Source organism: Anopheles merus, chromosome 2R (assembly GCF_017562075.2).
Source record: "Anopheles merus strain MAF chromosome 2R, AmerM5.1, whole genome shotgun sequence".
NCBI lineage: Eukaryota > Metazoa > Arthropoda > Insecta > Diptera > Culicidae > Anopheles > Anopheles merus.
Window position 1 is genome coordinate 16,031,575 of NC_054082.1, and position 21,605 is coordinate 16,053,179.

The 21,605-nt window shown below is 47.1% G+C and overlaps 2 protein-coding genes across 11 annotated transcripts in view; one reads left to right on the forward strand and one right to left on the reverse strand.

The window, feature by feature from the left end:
• Positions 1 to 335: 335 nt before the first annotated feature.
• Positions 336 to 21,605, reverse strand: part of LOC121588452 (GTPase-activating Rap/Ran-GAP domain-like protein 3) — a 78,861-nt gene continuing 57,591 nt past the window's right edge. For all 10 annotated transcript variants that reach the window (XM_041906407.1, XM_041906405.1, XM_041906404.1 and 7 more), the window contains exons 3-14: positions 19,073 to 19,142; positions 12,965 to 13,051; positions 11,709 to 11,790; positions 10,923 to 11,041; positions 8,498 to 8,729; positions 8,302 to 8,400; positions 8,017 to 8,120; positions 7,185 to 7,299; positions 6,479 to 6,588; positions 4,480 to 4,632; positions 3,247 to 4,162; positions 336 to 3,184 (exon numbers count right to left, since the gene is read on the reverse strand). In XM_041906407.1, the coding sequence (XP_041762341.1) occupies positions 1,920 to 3,184; positions 3,247 to 4,162; positions 4,480 to 4,632; positions 6,479 to 6,588; positions 7,185 to 7,299; positions 8,017 to 8,120; positions 8,302 to 8,400; positions 8,498 to 8,729; positions 10,923 to 11,041; positions 11,709 to 11,790; positions 12,965 to 13,051; positions 19,073 to 19,142 (3,352 nt within the window). In that variant the 3' untranslated portion in view covers positions 336 to 1,919. The remainder of the gene's footprint in view (positions 3,185 to 3,246; positions 4,163 to 4,479; positions 4,633 to 6,478; positions 6,589 to 7,184; positions 7,300 to 8,016; positions 8,121 to 8,301; positions 8,401 to 8,497; positions 8,730 to 10,922; positions 11,042 to 11,708; positions 11,791 to 12,964; positions 13,052 to 19,072; positions 19,143 to 21,605) is intronic.
• LOC121588453 lies at positions 17,208 to 18,745 on the forward strand. The gene is made up of 2 exons (XM_041906408.1): positions 17,208 to 18,073; positions 18,165 to 18,745. Exons 1-2 carry the CDS (start codon positions 17,557 to 17,559, stop codon positions 18,197 to 18,199), a joined length of 552 nt encoding a protein of 183 aa, XP_041762342.1. The 5' UTR covers positions 17,208 to 17,556; the 3' UTR covers positions 18,200 to 18,745.

Here is a 21,605-nt window from a genome sequence, read left to right on the forward strand (position 1 = left end):
AAGATTTTGTTAATGCCCGATCAGGCTTATACGGCGTCCACAGGCTTCCGCACGGAGTCCGTTTTAGACGCTGGTTTTTGGCCGAGAAAGCTTGGGAACGAAGTAGCTTCCCTTTTTGCGGCCATCACGGTTAGAGTTCGACTGATAGAGGTGTCAAATGTTTGTCTGCTCACTCATGGCATACTATTATTGAAAGTGCAATTAACGTTTCGCTGGTGAATGTGAAGATAACCCCATGAAAATCGACAATTGTCCAGTTTTTGTTGTTAATGCAATCAGAGAAGATCAGTTTATCGGAAGGGAAGTGCATTAAATTGACTGTAAAAAGCGGTAAGTTGTTTTCAACTAAACTAAAAACTTTATTTGCTTTGTTCTGTGGCACATTCTGTGCGGTGATACCACCCGTCATAAAAGTCTGATCCCTCATTGATCCCCTCCCTCCGAAACCCAACCCAACGGCGCACGCCACTTGCTCACAATGCTGTCCTTCGGTCGCGCCTAGCAGGCCGTTTGTAAATAATAGTATAGTGATAGTGCTAGTAGCAAGTAAATACAGTTCCGTTATATGTGCTTCTGGGTTGCGGCTCTTTGGTTTTGCTGTCATTTCAACGGCGTGTTTGTGTTTGTGTTTAACATTATAGCTTTATTTGTGTTTTATGCTTGTTTTAATGCCTTTTTGTCCTCTGTGCTATCCTGTTTTGTGGCCTTTTCTCGCTCTCTCTCTCTCTATCTCTCTGTATATCTCAGTTTCAACATGATACCAACACAGAACGGACGAAATAGATTCCACTGCCGGGGGTTCAGCAACTGCTTGGTTTGCGGCTAGGGGTCACAATTGCTATTCAACTTTCTAACGGTTGTGTGTGTGTGTGTGCGCGCGCTTGTGTTTATGCTAACATTAATCTCTCGGTTTTGTTTTTTATTATTCACAGCACAAGAAAACAAGGGAAAACAACATGCACACTTTCTCTCCCATCTGTGCATGGTGTCACGCGAGCAAGTGTACAAGTTAACGCCGGCGTTGGTATGCTCCTCCATGCGCGTTACATCCGCAATCAGGATCTCTCGGGGGGAGGAGTTTGGCGGCGTGATCTATGCCTTGCTGTCACTTTGCCGTAACGTATTTGTTTCAGTATCGGCTAATGGTCATGTGTAGAGCATGATTATGTTTCGTACGCCTTGCTTTCTTCTAATTAATACTTTGTGATGAGCACTGGGCTTTGTGTTTTGCGCACACAAACACGTGCTTCCTGCGCACGCTTTCCTCTAAGTAGGCTTCCGTATGTGTGTGTGTTTGTTTGTTTGTTTGTGCGTTACTCGTTCGCACCTTGTTTTAAATAATCCTAATAATCGGCAGTCAGGCCCTCAAACAGTGATATATTGGGTTCAACACGCACACGCTCACGCACACACACACGTACGATAACACGTGGATAGGTGTAGCAGCATCCTGGCTTAGTATATGGTAGGGTATTTAAGAGCTACAGCAGTATTTAGTTGCAATAATGAACAATTCTCTCCCTCTCTCTCACACACACTGTCATCTGCATGGCGCATTAATGATCCCCCCTGCGACTATTCACATACTAACGCAAAAACTTACTTCGCCCGAAATTCATTCTTGGTTCAGATGCTCCGGCAATGGCGGGACCAATGCAAGGGGCTCAGTTGAATTGACCATCGCGCCACGGCTCGGCCGAACATCCGAACCAAAAAAACCGATTTCAGCGTACCAACTAACAGTCAACTTCTCATCCCCCCTCGCAAAAACAACACGCACCGCAACGCGGTTCCACTTTACAATTTACTTAAACATCAACAAAACGCGAGCACGCGCGTTCAATGATGAAACCATTTGCTTACTGGCTGGGTGTATGCGTATAGCCTCAGGTATACCTGGCCGCGTCTAGCGCTGCCGCCTACAGTGGCGTCAGCACCGAGCTGCACAGCTCGCCCTGCTCGAGCTTATCCTTCATGCTGAGCTCCTGCAGGTCCTGCTGGATCTGGTCGAAGATGCTGAGCGCGGGCGGTACCGGCGCCACCTCGGCCGCTCCCGCCAGCTCGCCGCGCGACTCGTCCGACGGCGACAGGCCCTCCTCGTCCTCCTCGTTCGACGACTGCAGCTGGCGGACCCGCTCCTGGGCGCCTTCGCTCGGGCGGGTAACGACCGCGGCCGCGATCGCCGCGCTCGGGTGCATCTTGGTCGCGATCGCGATCGGCTTCTTGGCCGGATCGTTGCTCGGGTAGTGGTAGTGGTGCGACTGCACGTGCGTACCGGTCAGGTTCGTGAGCGGGATGCGGTACACGCGCAGCGGTTTGCTGCTGGACGCGGACCCATTCGAGGGGGACGTTTCACCCTCGCTCGTTTGCGCTTTGCCCAGGTTGAGCGTCGGCTGGCGGATGAACGATTTGCGCGTGGGGGAACTGGGCGACGTGCCCTTCACGATCGTGCTGTTCCGGGGCGAGTTGGGCGGTACGGACGCTTCGCCAAAGTGCCGGCAGAGGTCCTTCGTGTTCGGCAGGGGCTGAGCGCCAAAGTGCTTCGCCAGATCTTTGCTGCACGTCGTCGTCGGGATGGAAAAGGACGTGCCGGCTTCGCCGTACGAGTTGCTCTTGGCGATCGGTCGCTTCAGCTCGTCCACCGACAGGGACACCTCCTTCGGTTTGGCCGCCTCCCCCACCGGGTTGGGGTTTTGCAGCGATTTGGCGCGCTGAATCTGGGGCGTGGTAAGCTGCCCACCTGCCGACTCGGCCCCGTTCGGGTCCGATTCGGCCGTGGACGGCGCACCGCCCGAATTGTCCTCGTCCGAGCTGAGCCGGCTGCGGGCCGGGCTCGTCGACGCGTCGTCCTCCGGCACGACCCGGCTCTCCTCGATCCGCGGTTTGTTCATCTGCTCGTGGTCCTCCGCATCGAGCCCGCGCAGTTTGGCACCTTTGGGAATGAACTCGGGCGCGGTCGTGACGAAGAAGATGTCCTTCTTGGACGTGATCAGCTGCAGCTCGGCCATCGTGACCGTGTGCACCAGGTTGCCGTTCACCAGCAGCCGGATCTCCATCGTGTCGGGCGTGAACGCGATAATGTACGGGAAGGCGCACACAACCGACGACGGTGGCGTGTTGAACTGGAAGTCAAACTCGGTGCTGTTGTTGCACTCCTCCGACAGCTTCTGAAAGTGGCAGGTGTCTGAAAGGGGGAAAAGCGAACAACGTTAGCCAACGCGATCGAACTCCGCGGAACCAACTTACGGTTGTAGCACAGCAGCAGCTCCGTGTCCTGCCCGTCGTACAGATCGAGCGCCGCCACGAGATGCGTCTGCGTGCGCTTGGTCGTGTCCGTTTCGTGCAGCTTCGTCCCGTGCCCCGTCAGCTCGGACACGATCTCGAAATGGTGTCGATAGCCGACGCAAATCAGCAGGCCCGCATTCGGGCACGAACCCTCCAGAATCGTCATGATCGTCGGCGAGTCGTGCAGGTGGATCTCCTTCAGGAACAGGAAACCCTCCACCGTGTCGTTGTCGCTGTTCGGGCACCAGGAGGTCCACGCGGCCGTATGCTTCCACTGGTAGATGAGCAGCTTCCGCCCGACCGCCACCGCCATTCGCAGGTGGGCCTCGCCGGCCCGCGATATCGCGTACAGATGGCAGCCGCGCGTCTTCTCAATCCGGCGCTCCTTCACGTCGACGCGCGACCGCTGCACCAGCCGGTCGTCCGTAAACTCGTTCAGCCGAAACACGTGTATCCGGTGGCCGTCCTTCTGCATCGCGCTGCCGCCCCGCACCAGCATGATGCCGTGGTCCTCCACCACGTTCAGCTGCCGCACGCACAGCGTCTTGTCGAACACGACCCGGTGCGTTTGGTCCTCCCTGATCAGATATGTACCTTCGTCCGAGGCGAGAAACAGCTGATCCTGGCCCCAGCTGTCCCCGACCAGCTCGTTCCGGGGCTGGAACGTCGGATAGAAGCAGTGCGGCTCCCAGGGCGGACGCTTGAAGACGGTACCGGCCGACGCGATGCTGGTCGGGGCGTCCCCGCGCACGATCGCCTCCAGCTTGAGGGCTTGACCGATGCGCACAAACTCCACCTGCCGGGCGTCCTCCTTCAGCTTCGAGGTGCGGGGCGCATCGTACAGCACCTCCGAGAAGGCTCGTCTGTTAAGCATATTCTGGGGCGAGAAAATGGAGAACGATGTAGCTTTCCGACGCATTACCCGAAGCATGAGCGGCGAAAGGATTAATTGCCACGACTGTTTGGTCGGTAAACAGTGAGCAGCTGGTAGACATTCATCCCAGAAGTAGTGCAATTAAGCTCGGAATGAAAAGGGTTTCTCTATCACAGTCGTCTCTTGAAGTGACTGAAGGCCATTTTCAAATAAACAAACCGTTCCGACTTGGACATTCATGTGCCCTTTTGGAACCCTCCTACATAGCAAAACATTGACCCCATCGCAACACGGTGGAAACACCTTCTCCCCATACTTACCATTTTATTGTCGTGCACATACTCCTCGTACAGGTCCTTTATCAACATTTCCAGCGTCCGTTCGCGCTTCCGCGCAAAGGTCGGCGTTTGGAAGGTGGCCTTCTCGCCGTTGATCAGCTTCACCAGCAGAAAGTCCCGGAAGACGGCCGGATCCTGGGGTGGGATGTTAGGTGATGTTTGCACCCGATCCAGTCCAGTGCAGTCCAGCCCGATCCGGACCAACCCAGAGAGGTTTTGTTAGCCCGTGCAAGCGTATAACATTGTCATCCGAGTTCGGCGTTTGGAGGCGCATCAAAGAAGCGTGAGAGAAGAAGTGAAGGAAGAACTTTTACTAGCCATTCCGGGTGATTCGTACACGAAATGGTAAGGCCTAGCGTAGAAATGAACCGGTTTGGATGTTGGATTTCGGTTTTATTAAGCTGCTATTTTGCGTTTTTGCTGCTTTCTCCGGTGCCTATCAACGTTCCAAATGGCCGAGCAGGGACCTTTTCATCATTTTAATAGCTTCGAGACGAAGGGTCACTGGTCAACGCTCGTAAACACTGTTCAAATGTGTATGGGAAACAATGCTTTTTTTGCGAGTTCCCTTAAAGGTATACATTTTGATGAAAATAAATCCAGAATTGTTCTGTTATACAAACTGTTATACATGCAAAGAACAATTAACCTCTGCAAAAAAAAGAGTTGTGAGTAGTACAAAAAAAAAGCTTCACACAGAAAATCAAATTTTCATCCTTCCATCCGGACCCAATTTCCCGAACAATTAGTACAAGCTAACCCACCTCTAACCGAACAACCGAGCATAAAAAACTGTACTTGTAGCTTCCGCCTAGAAGCCCACGAGTCGGCGGTAGCTGGCCGGTGCCGAGTTATGGTGCTTTGCTGTTATGCTTCCCCCACCTCATATTTGCCTTTTCCCCGTATTCCGGCGGATATTTCATATTCATTTATACCGCCATTCGTCGGTCCGTTCGGTCCGTCCGTCAGGGGCACTGGCTATGGAGAGCAACGGTATACAACAGTCCAGGCCTGCTCGCGGACGGTTTTCCATTATCCCGTTTGTTGCGTCGTCGTTTGACCCGTTTTATCGACGTCCTTCGTACGGTGTTTGCTGGCGTTGTTACCTTTGTCGTCAGCTGCTCATCCGCGGGCGCCCGTACGGGCAAAGCGGTAATAATCTGTAATAATCCATCAAGCTGACTTAGAGGCTTCACCCGCCGGCTGATTGTCAGGTTTTTGGGGACGACTCGGGAAGGGGAGGAAGGGGAGGAAGGAGTAGGTGAATAGTCAAGCTTTCCATTTCGGTAGGTGTCAGTCAATTTGTTGTGGTTATACTTGTTTTTTTTTGTATTTCCCTGGCCCTGTCCGTTCGAGCGTGAACTCGGTCGTCCTTCCTACGCCCTGTTTCTCCAAAGCGTGTGGGACGCGCCCCACGGAACCATTTGCTCGGAACTCTTGGTAACGATTTACGAGTCACGTGATGCGTAGTTTTTCTTCCATTTAGGGGCACACGTTTATCTGTGTTTGTGTCCTGTTTGGTGGACTGTTTCCCCCCCCCCCTCTCTTCACTGTGTTCAAAGTGTAATAAGCTTCGAAATGCTTACAGCAGCGCAACGCCCTTGTAATTATTATGGGGACAGCTCGGAATGGACAAAACGTGAGCGGTCCGCTAGCACACACACACACACACACACACATACAATGAAGCAGAACACACTCGAGCGTGCTAGAAATGGTCAATTAACGACGATGAGATTTGCATTCTCCGTGATGGGGAGAATTTAGTTGGACTGTCTGGCCCCTTCCTTTTCTTCATAGCATCTGCTTTGACAATGTGTTACATTTTCACTAAAAACGGTAGCTGACCGATACAAAGCAGCGGACATTCTTGCAGCCTTAAAGGTGGGGTTGCTCTCTGGCTTTGGGAATTTAATCATCGAACCGGGTCATGGCGATGGTCGTAAAAATGCCATACGATGGTGCGCCGGTGCGGACTTACCTCAAACTCGGGCGGATTGGGCAGCGTTGGGCCAAAGGGTGGAACCGTTTCGTCGCAGTACACGGCTAACCGGTAGCGCGTCCCACGCTTGGTAACGACGGCGAACACATCTGCAGGGTGGAGAAGCGAGCATGGGGTTAGCAAGCGTGGCGAATATGATTTATGGGTCGAGCGATGAGCGATGTGGAATGATTTGTTTCTTTTGTAGTTGAGCTTTTTTTTTAATGATTTGCATTAGTGTTTTTTAGCTATTGATGATTTTTTTTCCTTTTTAATTGGATTGCAAACTGTCAATGAAGGTCATTTTGAGTATGTACTAAAAATTAAGGAAAACGCCTAAATGTAGGTAATTACAGTTGTTGCTTCAAAGAGTAGCGGCAATCCTTCATTTTTATTCATCCTAAAATATATTTAAATTTAATCTCTCAAATGAATGCTCATGCTTTTAATGTTCTTAGTTGCACACGGTCTTCCCTCTTCATCGAACGAACAAGTAATTGATTAAGCGCATCATGGGCAAAAAACACTCTACGGCACGTGCACCACCACCCATGCACACATAACATGGTTTTAAGTAGTCCATGATGAAATTTAATTTCAATGCCTAGAACGTGTTGTTGCCAGTGCGTCAGTAGGATTAGCGTACGCCGCATCAAAGTAAACGCAATCTATCTCTGCCCACCCAGGTGTGCGTGTGTGTACTTACGCGTAAATTGACTCTTTACGTTGTTCGGTATGAACTCGGTCTCTTCGCCCGAGGATGCCTCGTCGATGAAAATGATGTTGACGATATCGTTCCCGATGTGTCGTTTCCGCTCGACCTGTCGGGGGTGGGGTGTTGCCGGGAAATGTGTTGTCGAGATCAATCGACACGTGTATTGCGTGTTTTTTTTTGTCAACCCGTGTTTTGAAAGTTGTGTTGATTTACAACGCGAATACAAAGAAATTTGATTCAGGTGTGTAGGATCAGGTGCAGAAATGGTATTGAGGAATAGAATACAAGAAGCAAGTTCATTAGAAGCAAAGTCATCGCGCATTATGTTGGTTTTAGATTAGCAATTATGTTAATATTTCAATGTGAAAAGCGAAATATGTTTGACATTAACCTTTGACAAGCATTTAAAAAGATCGTATGCAAAGTAATGGCATTAAAAGATCAACATTTGTCTTCACATTTTAGCCAAGACGCTAATCAATAAGTTACAAACATCTATTACATTCTCTTTTAAAGCAAATTGCATACTTTTAGGCGTAGCTGTTAAGAACTCCTGCCAAGTATGCAATTTGCCTTTCAAAACGGTCGCACCAAACAATCCATAGCTTCATTCCAATCAAAGCTACACACGAATTCCATCGCCTACAATGTATGGATCGCGCCTACAGCGGGTCCAACTGTTTGCTGCGTAAATTGCACCCGAGCGTGTGCAGGCTTATCGCGCTCACTTTAGGCAAGTGGATTTTTTCTTTCTTTTGTTGTGGTGAGGAGGCAAGCTAATTAGCACATAAATTAAAGCACACGGACGGTGCCGTTTCCTCACCTGCTGTCGATTATCACGGCTAAATGGTAGCAGCGTCGATACGTGGAACATTATCTCGTGCCCCTCGTACAGCGTGTAGATGGAGTACTTGCCCGTCATGTCACCTGGTAAATGCATGGAAAACATGGAAAGATAAGCTCGTAATGCGCTGCCAGAGACAGTAACGCTTGTGTGTGTGTTGTAATTTAGCACCCCCAGCAGCAACGGAATGAGCTGTTATTTGCTCGTGCCCGTGCTAGCGAGGCAGCGCTTTTTATTGACCGACCGTGCGAAACACGTGCGTACCTTTCACATCCAGCCCACCACGGTACCGCTCCCAGTCCTTTAACCGTATCTTTTCACCCAGCAGCGCAAGAAAATCGTCAAACTCCGGACTTCCGGTTTCTGTTGGGAAGGGCAATTAAATACGGGGCAATGAATGGGGAGGGGAAAAACGGCGTCGCAAAAGAGGCCGCAACGCAGCGTGTTGCGTGAACCTTACCATTGCTCAGCATTTCGTCGTCCAACTTTTGGCCGGCCTTCATGTACACCACGCCGAACTTGAAGTTTACCGAGCCCTCCTGCTCCTCGAGCAGCAGCAGATCCTTCTGGATGTCGGCGGCAAAGATTTCCTTTGGCGATTTGTTCGAGTCCATCAGCGTGAAGTTGGATAGGATCTGTTTCACCGTCAGCTTCTGCTGCGGGTTGTACGGCAGTGCCAGCTTCTGGGCACCCTGTTACGGTTGGCGCATGGGGAAAGCAAGCGGGTAAAGGTTAATATTAGTCACTCCGGTCTGTATATCTCCCTTTATCGCGATCTCTGATAAGCACGCTGGGGGGCGGGGGGGGGGGGGGTGATAGCACTTTTCCGCAATTAAACATCCTGACACGGGGGGATGGTTGGGATTAGAATGAAAAATATGTTGTACAACTTCGCACAACCCACGCAAACAACGAAACGAAATACATGATGCGTTCATTTTTTGCGCAACGGGATGAATTCGGCACAAAGAATGTACATTCACCCCCGGCACATTCACCATGTGCTTACAGCTTACGCTTCGATGGCATTTCGTTGTGCCGTTGACTAGGGAACCGAGGCTGCAGCCGTTTCTTTCAAACATTGCTCAACAAACATACACTCACACACACACACACACCCGCGTGTATGTTGTACATGTCACGGCAAACCGACGAGGAAACATCAAAGCAAGCGCACAACGTTCAAAGATTCAACCTACAATCTCGGGCATCACTCGAAGCTTCTGGCGTGTTTGTTGCGCCATGTTTCGCGGCATGCATAGCGTGGGAATAAAAACATTCAACTCTTTGCAAAGCATAAACAAAGTAGCTCCAGAGCCAAACCCAGCACGCACCCCGCACACGCAGGTAAGGGATTGCCAATCCGTGCATTGAAAACAAATCACATTTCTGGCTACCATTTCCGGCCGATTCGTTTGTTGTCCCGCTGGGGCGGATATGCAAAAATGTGTAGCACAAACGTGCGGACTATAAATCAATGGATGAATTGGGGTGATAAAAGCAAGTCGCAAATAAAATGAGACAAGGCAAACGTGCCTTTGTTTTGATGCGATGCAGCAGGAGACAACAAAATATTAATATTTAGTGATTTGTTTTCCGGTTGAACGTGGCTTTAAAAGGTACGATTAGAATATACAGAAAGCGAAAAAGCCTATAAAAAACGACACATTTTGAATGTGCTGTACGAATGATGGAAGAAACAGGCCCGAGGGATGATTCAATATTTCTATTTCCAATTCCTGTCCCTCCTCGGGGCGTATGTTCTGCACAAACCTACACAAACTACACACAGGCAGGATATTTTAGGACTCCCCTATGGGCCGCCGGGCGGTTTTGGTACACTCCGGATAAGCACCTTAAAATAGAGAGCCACCGTGTGACTCCCAAAAGCACCGAACTGTTGACCTGCCGCTTCCGGTTGCCGAAGCGTTTATCGACATTTGCTGTCGTGTTGCCTTCCTGCCGTCCCCAACCATCGCAATGCCGACATTTAGGCGCAAATAATGGCTCATTCGTTTGTCGATTCATGACCGGTTTCCCCACGAGGGAAAGCGAAACGAGCCCAATAATGCACTCTGCAAACGGACCGGGAAAGGTATGGAACTTTGTAACTTTAGAACACAGTAAAATAGGTTTTTTTTGCTCGGAGGGATGCGTGGAGAGTGGGAGAGTTGGAAAAGTGGGCGGTGGGGAAAGATCAAATTTGTCCTGACAAGAAGAATCGACACAGGAAGGGAAACACAGCAGCTTACGGTGTGCGTGAATAGGGCTTCCGGTCATAAAGTCTCCGACAGTGGGCAACTAATCTGCCGTACCTGAGTCTGTGACAATGCGTAAGTACGCCACTTGAGAAGGTCTTTTATTCGATTCTCACGCAGCACAGAGAAATGCTGATGCTGATAGAGCAGCAAACAGAATCCGCACGCACACCGCATCAACGCACCATCCTCTGTGTGCTGTCTGTAATGGTCTTTTTCGGGGATTGAAGCTCCGGGAACAGAATTCGGTTCCTTTGTGTGCTGTGCATCGTAGCTTAATTGAAGTGATGGAAGAACTCACTCCAGTGTGCCATTCACAAAGTGCCTATGTTACGCAAAAGACGTACGGCGAGCTAGAATTAATTAGTTCCACTTCAGCAGTGCCGATTTGTGGCCGATCAGTTTTCAACAAAACCTCTCCCTCGGCAAAGAGGAGAGCACTTCATGAGCAATCGTGTCAACGATCACATTTGTTGCCTAGTGCACGATGCCTACAGCTCTCTGTTCTATCGCTGGTTGATTTGCCTTTTGAACCTTCCGGGAATAGGATATAATTTAGCTTCCCGTACGTATCGTTTAACACACAAACTCGATTGACACGGTGATAGATTTTTTGTGTCTGTATACCTGTTTCCGGAACAGCATCACACGGTACAGGGGCATACATTTGCTGCCCGAGTCTTGCGAAACGATCGATAGGAAGTAGGGGCTTTTCTCCGAATCCATTCCGACGTAGTTTTGATGCACTGAAATGAAAGTGTTTTTTTTTGTATTAGAACGGTTTAGCAAATTCAGTGGTTGATTCTTTCATTTTGAAAACGGCCACGAAAAAAGGTGAAAATGCAACAAAAAAATGCTAAGCGTAGTTATCGCCTAAAGGTAGGCAATGCATTGCGAACATGAAATTATTATTATTTGAGCCTTATTAAACCGTTTGGAGTAAGGAGATTAATGTGAAATGGATGAGCTATCGGAGGTTATGGGCTTTTTAATGATATGTATTGTATAACAAAAAACATCTGTATAATCTTTCTCTGATCTGATTTCTTGCAGGATTGCATACCTTCAGGCGCAACAAACTGATTTTACGATTGATTTGTACAATGAAACGTTAAAAGTCCGGATTGTAAAGCAAGATATATTCCAAGTGAGCTCTTCTACGAGGTGGGAAATAAATCCCATAGGTCATCAATCAATTGGAGCGAAAATATCACGAGAGAAAATATACGAACCAGACGGACTGGAGATAGATCGTCGGGAAAAAGGTTACATTTTCCGATCTAATCAATGTAAATATAGCTTCTTCTTCTCATCAATAAAAAACGAGTTCCCAGATGCCCCAACTTTATCGCTAGAGACAGGCTGGCAGAAAAAAGGTAGAAAAAAGCATGCTAAATGCTGCATCATACTTACGCTTTCCCAGAAAATACTTGAAGTACCATCGTGTTTGATGTTCCGGGTTCTCCAGAATGGGGATGCTAGGGGATCCGAAAACCTTTTTTTTTGTCGTTGTTTTGTGTGTCCGTGTGTCCATTCCATCCATCGACGGCCCATCAAAATCGTTGCAGTTGAGTTGAGTTGAGTTGTGCAGAAGTTATAATGGGTAGCGTACGGACCGCACGTGTTTGGGGTTCGGGGATGGTGTGTTGCGCATAGAAAATGGCGATGAAACGGGAAAGAAAGAAAGTAAAATAAAGATATGGCAGGCGGGAGAATGAAAATTGGAATATTTTGATTCCCACCGGACAGGGGGCCTATCTTCCCATGTCTTGTCCCGAGATACTGGCACACCCTTGTGTGTGTGTGTGTGTGTGTGTGTGTGTGTGTGTGTGTGTGTGTGTGTGTGTGTGTGTGTGTGTGTGTGTGTTTATGCTCGCCTGCTTTAAACTCCGCTCAACGTTACTTGTCGGAGAACGAGGGTAAAACAGCTTCCTCCACAACTGACGCTTAATCGATACGAAAGACTCTCGAAAACAGCCCTCGAGTGGTGTGTCTTTGGTGGGTTTAAAACTGCGATAGCTCGTCACTAGCCTGGTCATCCCCAACACGAAACTTCCCTCACTTTTAAGGGTGCCATCGATGCCAATTTGTTGACATCCGGCCAAAGGGAGCGATTGCTCGAGACCCTTATCGGTGGTGGTGGGCCCCCGAACCGGCAGGAGGCGACACAAAGCGAGACGTAATTCATTCAAATTACCGACAAAGTTTCAGCAAAATTGATCATCATGGGCTGAGATTTTTATCCGTCACCTTCTCGAATTTGGGTGAAGTAACAAGATTGAAGCGAAAGCCATTTTCAAACTGGTAGGGTGGTTGCAGACAGCGAAGTCATGCTCGGATCGAGTAAATTGATTTCAATTGCGTGGGAAAGCCCCGAAGCTCTGTGGTGTGGAAGTGAAAGTTTCCTGAACGCTTTGGTGTGGCAATGTATACATTTTGAATTGCAGATATTCATTAAAAGGGGATAACTTTGTGCATTAAGCTAGGAGAAAAGGTTGTACTTTCGCTCTAGCAAGTAAGTCAAAAGATGTTCTTACATTTCCTACACTTTACAAATTGCTTTAAAATATTAATTAAGTCACAAAACCGTTCACCTCCCCCAGTAAAAAAAAACAGCATGACCCACTGGTGGAGCTAACTGCCAAACAGATGAATGCTAAATTACTTACCTCGTCCTTCTCGGCTAATGACTCGCCATTCTCCAGCCGAAACCGGCGACAGTTTGGATCCAATCCATCAATCTCCGACTGTGGCAGCTGCGTAGGAAGAGATAGAAGAGATGGAGATATGTCAAAACCCGTCAAGATAAGATAAGCGATTTGATTTTGCTTCCAGCTTCCGTCAATCATATTAGCCGCGTAACACGGAAAGACCACATTTCCCTAAAGTGGCAAGCACGCTTCACTCGCTTGCGAATGCGTCATATGCTGTAAGCTAGGTTGGTTTCTTGTTTCGTTTGCCAGGATAGATGTGTACGGTTTCGCAGTGTGCGGTGTAGCGTGCACTTTGGAATATGCACGACCTGGGCAAACAACACGGCTAGCCTGGAACTTGTGGTGAATAATTAAAAACTATTGTCCTAAAGCGATGCAGGCCATCGCCGCTTCTGCAATTATGATGTTGATCTCCTCACGATGCTAGTCTTGGTCATGAGAGAGAGCACAAAATAATGCTGAAGCGGGTAGTGCACGAATTGCTACATTTTTAATAACAATTTTTAAATGATTATTGTAACAGAAACATTCACATTTTTCCCGTCGTACGATGTTATGCGCCTGAACTTATGCAAATAAGTTTTTTAGTTTTTAATATTATGTATACCTTTAGGCGCTTCAAGCACATAGCTCGGTGTAACCTTTAAGATACAGAATTGTTAATTTCTTTTGCTTATGCTGAAGACGTAAAATATGAAAATTTATGAGATAATTCATATATTTTAAAACTATTTGAAGTATACTATCTACATATTTACCATGAATAGGCACCTTAACCGTAACAGTTTCCATAGCATTCCTTCCAATTCTTATGTGTGTGTGTGTATGTTTTTCCTTCTTTTTGTCATATTTTCTTTTTCATAGTTCGTATGGTTCAAACCTCCCCAGGTTACAGGCGCGTACAGTGTACTAGGCAAGCGCACTAGGTTCTTCACGCGAGTCGAGTCTTTTACTTTCCGCTGACTGTGCACACCACTTCGCCGAAGCGCTTCGATAGCAAACAACGCGCGGTCCCAACTATCCATCGCAGAATGCATAATTCATTAAACTGGAAGATTGCCCTTTCGCGAAGGAAATTCGTTGTGTGTATGTAACCGCTGGACGGAATGTTACTACTGCTCGAACTGAAGTACACCACTTGTACCCCAAACTTCTACACCGCGGCATCAAGAACCGTTTTCGGCATGGACGGTGAAACTAGGCGAAAGCTAGCACTCTTTAGCACGATGCTGGCTCAGCAGTTTTTCAGCACCTTCTTGCTGTGCCCCAGGTCAGGTTGGGCAAAGGTAGGACACGGTGCTGTGGTATGTTTCATGTTTTGCGGTGTACAATTGATACGCCCAGGAGAATATGTAAAGGTCGGGCGTTCAATTTTCCGTTCATTTTCATCGATGGCCATTTGCTTCACGTTACGATATCGTTACCAGGTGGCTCGGTGCATGTGCGAGGCTAATGATTTGCCACACCTCGTCCTTCGTGTTGGTACTTCCCAGCGTTAGAAATCGGATGAAGTTTTGTGCCAACTCGTACAGGTATCGGATTTCAGCGCTCAAACATCACATCACAAGGAGCACAAGGCAACCTTACCGCAAGCGTAGCCGTACCACTCGACTCGACTCGTGCCGGTGCCGTGATCCGTTTATTGGAAAATCCTCCGGATGTGAAAACGTGCCCCGATGAGGCTATTAGGTTATGGTCGTAAATTTCTTCCTTCTGTGTCACCCTTGTGCAGCTTCAGCCGGAGCGCAGATACACGGACACTTTTCAGCATGGCAGCGACGGCTGCTAGCTTCAGCATCACCTGCGCCCCGGCAGACACGTGCGGCGGGAGACAATTGATTGTTTTTCTTGCTTTGAAATGTCGGTGAAGCGTAGCGCAAATTCGTGGAAACAGAAACCCTGCAGGTGTGGGGTTGCTGGCAGATGCGAACCGCCGTCGCTGTTTGTTTGGCGGACGAGCATTGATATCGTACGATTTCATTCCGCAGAAAAAAAAACACGTTCACACACACCAATGAACATTTGTTACACACACACACACACATACACGTACATATAAAACTAATATTGTTTTGTTTCGTTGCTATTGGAACAAGAGGATACAACAAATTTACAATTCTATAGAGCCTAATATTTAATTTGATCAACGCATTGGCAAAAAAAAACAAAAATATATAACCATAAAACTAAAGCCACTAGTTTGTGAACACGGTAAACGAATTCCCTCACAGCACAGCATGGAAGGCAGGCCAAATGCGACAGAACCACGACACATGAATTAAACATAGATAGGAAAAGCGTCGTTAAACGTCACAACAAGTGGTCTTGGCCATGGTTCGCCGTAACGGACAAGAGGCCTTCAGCAAACGTTATCTCGAGCTGCCAATAGAAACTGCACCCCCAACAGCGAACGATGTGGTGGTGGGAAAAAAACCCTTGAAACAACCTCATACGGGAAGAGTCTGGTATGGCAGAAAAAAACAACTCCGTCCTCGCTCTTTACGAAAACGACAAAGAAAAGACACCAAACGAGCAAACTATCGAGCCGCAGCGCTGTAGTTTGATGTGTGCCACGATATAATCTCTAGCTCTTGTTCGGTCACACAGAAAACAGCGACAAAAAGACTTCTGTTGTAGCAGTTCGTGCATATTCGCCCATTTCGGGGTCGTAAGTTTTCTCTACTCGCTGCTTAAAACATGTCAAATATGGCATTTTAAAAATGTTGGATTGCTTCCAGCTTCAAGAGCCTGTGTACGGGTTCGGTACGCTTAGTATGGTGTGTAGGAGGAGAAGCTTGTCAACAGGTCGGCTGTGTTTGTGGGAGACTAAAAAAAACGAATGCGTAATGGGAGGTTTTTTGTGTTTTTTACCATCAACTGTGGTTGTAAAAAGAATTAAAGTTTTGCGTACAAACCGAAAAAACGAAAACACGAAAAAACAGTCAAATTCAGATTATCAATAATTTGCCCCTTGATAACTGTTGCCAAGAAATGAAAAACTTTTCGTATGCCATGAAACCATTAGTGTAATAATTGAAACAAATTTAACTCAACTTAGTTGTAAAATCGGCGATCTCGTGGTATAATCATCAACTCGTGCAACTTATGCAACACGTCATGAGTTCAAGCTTTGAATGGAATGAATGGAATGAACATGTTAGTAAGTATAAATAAAATCTCTCTTTTGTTGCAGAAGTTAATCTAGATCATCATCCTTTACGCTGTGTCACACTTTAGACTAAAATTGTCAGCTAATAGCAGCTCATTTGTAAAGCGGATCACATAATTAAAGGCGGTTTGGTCTAGTGACTGTCCTCCAAAGCATTCTAGGCTTTAAAATGTATTGCTATTGTTATTTAATTTATTTGCTATTGTTATTAAAGCCTAAGAAAGCGTGATGACTTTATTGAAAGAAAAAAAATAATAATACAAGTTATAGCATGACTATTAATGCAATTATTTGAAATCTTTAGAGCCGTGCGATCTTTTGCTTCGTTCATTCGTGCTTCGATGAATTTTTCTCCATTCTTAAAGAAATGTTTAGAGTTACTCAATTGAAAAAGCAAAGTTAATTAAAACCATTATTCATTTTATTAAACACCATAGTTTGCAACATTAAGCACAAATTTGCAAAATGCAAACCACACTCACGATCAATTCCATGACTGTCTAAACAATGAACTAATTTGACGGCTGCCAACATGAACCCCGGCGAGCAATCTGATGCCAATCGTGTCACACAAGATGCACCATAAAGAGTTCAGCGACATCATCCTATACGACACATAAACACACACACACACATATATACAAACCGCAACAAAAAAAAACCGCTAGCAACCGGCACAGACACAGTCAGTGGGCACTGGTGTCCGATTAAAATCAATTTTAATTGAAACCATTTAACCCCTCGGGGTCCCGCCGGACTTGATCCGATGCTGAAGGGCATGGAACGCGGTGGTAGTGGCGGACAGGGAGCAATGCTTGGAGCGCTCGCGAAAAAATGGCGCCATTCCAGCACCGCTCATTGATGCCAATTGATTGACACGCGGTCGCTTCACATTGGCAACTGGAAAGACTCGGTCAATGGTGGGCCTGGCGCCGCTTTTACCCCACTTCCCACACCGTTGGCCGGCCCGGGCCAAACCACGTGCCGTATATAAGTATGATAAGCCTTCGCCGGCGGGACAACATTGTATTTGCGGTGGTGACTTGGCGCAGTGTGTAACTCGCTCTGGCTAGCGAACAGCGCCGTTCTGTGCAAATCTCCAGACTGTTCCGTTTGGGCTGTGAATAGCGTTAACCGAAAGCGTTTGCTTTGCTGCTTGTGGTGTGTTTGGAAGCGCCAGATCGATACTGGTGGCGTGCAGTTTAGAATATTATCGCTCTGGATAGAACCTTCCAATCTAGAGGTGTTATAACAGTGGACCAATATTGGGGCAGTGTAGCCTGTAGCGGCAGTGTAGCGTTGTGATTGTGAAACCAGCTCAACTCGACAAGCAACCGTCGCTAAAAACAGTCCCAGCCTCGAAGGGTTTCTGTCAGCGATGAAGTCACGCAGCTCCTGCGGTCATCTGGCGCAGGCAATGGTGATGGTGTGGCTGCTGCACGCTTCCACACTGCTGCTATCATCCACCAACGGCCAGGAGTACGACAGCAGCTATGAAGAGCATCTCAACTTTAGCGATGTGTTTACGGACATTGCGGAGGACCTAACGACCGGCTACAGCCATGGTGGTCCGGAGACCATCCACACAGCCTTCCGGAGCCACTGTCAGGCCTGCCAGTTCCGGAACGTGTACGCGATGGCTTCGCTCAAATCGATCCAAGCGCACGTACTGATGAAGCTCGGCATTGAATCCATGCCGAACAGGACGCAGTACCCGAAGATACCGCGCCACATTTTGGAAAGCTTCACCAGGCAGGAGGGTGTGCCCCTGCACTCGCCCAGCATGGTGCGCGATACGGACTACATGGCGGACGAACCGTCCGCCGGCGTGGAGGAGATCGAGGAGGACTTTGACTACTATCCGATCACGAACAAGATCTACATTCTGGCGAAACGTGAGTAGTGTGCGAAGTGAACTGAACGCATCCACTAACGGCTCCTTGTCTCTTTATTTCTTTCCAAACCGTTGATTGTTTAATGTTTCAGGAAAAGCAAACCGACCGAAAACACTCGAATCATAAAGCGTTTTTAGTTTTTAAGATTAGAATTTTAAGCACCTGGGGATATAATACATTTTGAATATTAATTATTTCCTTTCCAGTTTACCTAACGTTTATCTTTGACCTTTATTTCAGACTTTGTCGATTAATTTCAGTCGCTATGTTCGATATAAATTATTAACCCATTTCTTTCGTTTCAGTAGGATTATCTTACAATCTCGAAGCTCTTCTCCTTTCCAGGCCACTTCGATGAAGCTCAGGCTCAGGTGATTTCACCCGGCTTACCAGCAACCATCCGAGGCCTTCCTTATCTCGCGACGCGCTCAAGGGTACGAGCAAAAAGGGATCATTTATAAGGATTTATCTCAAACGTTCGAGCCACTTTAGGGCCGCCCCATCCAATTGGATATATTTGAACATCCCGTTTAAGCTTGTCCCGAGTGGTTTAAATTAATCGACACGCTCTTCAATGTCGTTGTCGGGGCACTTTCCGTGCTTAAATGAAAACCGGGCACGAAAGGACACAAATAAAAGTTCCCTCTTGGAAGGTAATTATTCACACTTCTTGCTCTCTTTCTTTGATAAAAAGTGGGACGAAAATGAATTGGCTTTAATCGAAAGAAACTAATGGAAGTTCATTGGAAATGGTTTAAAAAAGAGGTGCGATGAATAAGGGGAAACCATGGAACTAGCATACATTTTAAGTAACATTTTGCTCGAGGTAATGAATATTCTTTCAAGGTTTTCTCTTCTCGATCTCTACCCCATTTCCCACAGTGTCAGCAGTAGTCGAACCAAAGCACGGGTTAATTATGCACACCTTTTATAAAAACGGTCTCGCGGGGATACTATGGTACATTTTCGTCTTAATTATAACACATTGATAAGCCTTACCTGGTCCACTGATCCATAATGACGCCGGGAGAAGACGCCTCGCCTCGAGATGAGCTCTGTCGCCGAAGTACTGGAAGGAACAGAATTAAAGAAAACAATAAGAATGGAGGTTTTAACAAGGTTTCATTCTATTGTGAGTTATTTCTGAAAACAGTGCTCAACTCCGGTTTTGGTACGGAATTGTGCTCGAGTTGCGATCATATCGACGAAAAACCGCACTGCTGCGCTAATTGGTACTAAATAGACACTTGCACAGATCAAAAATTCAAAACCCCCTCCCTCCCGCCCACCGACTGCCCTCACGTAAATGTGCAAACAAACATATAAACAAACTGCTGCTTTAACCTCCGCTGCCAAGTTCGGGGTACCATTACGGGAACGAAAACCATTAATCAGTGTCACCAGGCGTTGCCAGGGGAAATGCCGAGTTCCTGGTAATGATACGGTCGCGTGAACCGACGGACCGCCTCTTCCAAGGGGAATGCCGTTTGCTCGATGGTCACGATGATGAGTTGGAGATGGTGAACAAAACATAAACCAGGGCACGTTTTCAGTACGAGACGACGCGCTCGAAATGAATGAAATAAAATTGTGCTATGCGGCAGATTTTGCGCTTGGGTGTGATTCGAATGCTTTCGAGATGCTCGAAAAGCAGCTCAGTCGCCCCGAGCTGGTGGAATTTTTTTTTTGGCCTGGAGTGTTTCATTTCATTTTCCAGTTTAAGAGTATTAAAACCGGTGACCGAAACTGGCGAGAACGCTCTTTTTAGGGTTTAATGGTTGAGCTGAATCTAATTTTTGGAAAATCTTGATTTGCTCGCTAGTTGGGCTGCTGCTTACGATCGCGAGAGTTGAGATTTGGAAGGTAGTGGGATGATTAAGAGGCACATAAATAAGACGGTAAACGTGAATGCAACAGCTTATGTATGGGGCTGGGAGAATTTTTTCCCATAAAATTTAATGCAATTATTTTCATGCGGCTTTTTTGAAAACGGCGTTTGTGCATTGGGCCTAGCGCGCCTGAAGGTATGCAGTGGTTCTGTATGGGTCGTGTAAAATGTTTACCAAACATTACCAAAGAAATATATTTTCGTTTGATAACTGAAGTATTATCACTGATAGACCCAAATTAGAAAAAAAAAAACACCTCTTTCATATCATCAGGCGCTTCACCATCACAGAATATTGGATTCTTTCGGAGGGCTGATACAATATCGCCTCGATGTATGCAATCAGCTTTTCAAAAAGTATTAAATAAAAACTTTTCAGTTTGTTACTACATCATTGTTATTGACTTAATGATGACTTTGAATTAATTCGTGGTTATGTGCTTACGAATTATCATCTGCACTTGATTTCTATTGATTTGCAGTTTTTTTGAGGCTAGATAAACAGTGCAAATTAATAGTTATCGTTGATGAGTTGTGCTATGAGTTGAGCAAATGGCAGGTTCACATTGCATGAACCATGTTGTCCACACCCACCACCAACCGTGATACACCTTCAACGATGATACAAAACTTTCCGGCGCAATAGAAATAACAGGCCCCGACCAACCTCCAAAACGTAACGCCCACTGTTTATCTTCGACCGTTAAACGAACACAAACAGCACCACCATGAGAGAAGCCAAAACAATAATACGCTTTTGGGGGCTCCGGTTCGAGGCGCCCTCACGTGAACTCCACCGAAAAGGGTTTTCCAAAAGGGTTTCCTTACCCTCTCCTCGGACCAGCTAATGGACGAAAGTTCGATGTACGTGTGCTTTGATGTTCTGGTCTATGTTTGCACCGGTTTTGGAAGGTCAGAAGCCGCCCAGGCAGGTTACAAAAATACACACACATAAACACAGGCATCACCGTTGCATGCATCTTATTTACACACCCAAACTGTGACGGTTTACGTTTGCTTCACCAGGCAGGATGAATCAGAACAGTCCCAAAACGATGGTTGCTGACAGTACGTTTGAAGTTGCACGATGTGTGCAGTGCGTTCGGGAAGGAACGTAGGAATTGATTTCCGAGCTCGTGCGCGTTCGAACTGCACATCTTAAATCGGTGCAAATGTCTGGAAAGCCAATCAACTACGTGCCCTCCGTTCCGAGCACTGTCTGATAAAAGTTGGCAAACGCTCTCTTTAGGTGTTCTCTTTTACCGAGCACGTAACAGCGGGCCCCTTGCGGCGCAGTGTGTGTAGTGTAAGGAAACGGAAATAAACTTTGACGTGTGTCTTTGTGCCGGACATAACCGTATCAACAATAGCGATCGCTAAACTTCTTACTCAACAGTGCATCTTGAGCAGCGCATGCAGCTCGTGTTCGATGTTCATGACGTAAAACAAACAACTCCGTAACAACTTTGCTCGTCTTTATTTTAATGGTTTGGATAGGTTGATGGAAGCGATTGCTGGCGGTTGAACGATATGCAGGATACTGAGAGGAGTACCTATAGGGCGCTTTCGTGCGGACTATTGCTGTGAGAACCTTCGGACAGGAATGAGAATGATACGTACTTATGACTGTACGGCCTGGTTTCT

Excerpts from the sequence above, each read along its gene's own strand:
- LOC121588453 (XM_041906408.1), top strand. The coding sequence starts at position 17,557 with ATGAAGTCACGCAGCTCCTGCGGTCATCTGGCGCAGGCAATGGTGATG. Across the intron at positions 18,074-18,164 it reads GATCTACATTCTGGCGAAAC|GAAAAGCAAACCGACCGAAA; the intron begins GTGAGTAGTGTG and ends TTAATGTTTCAG.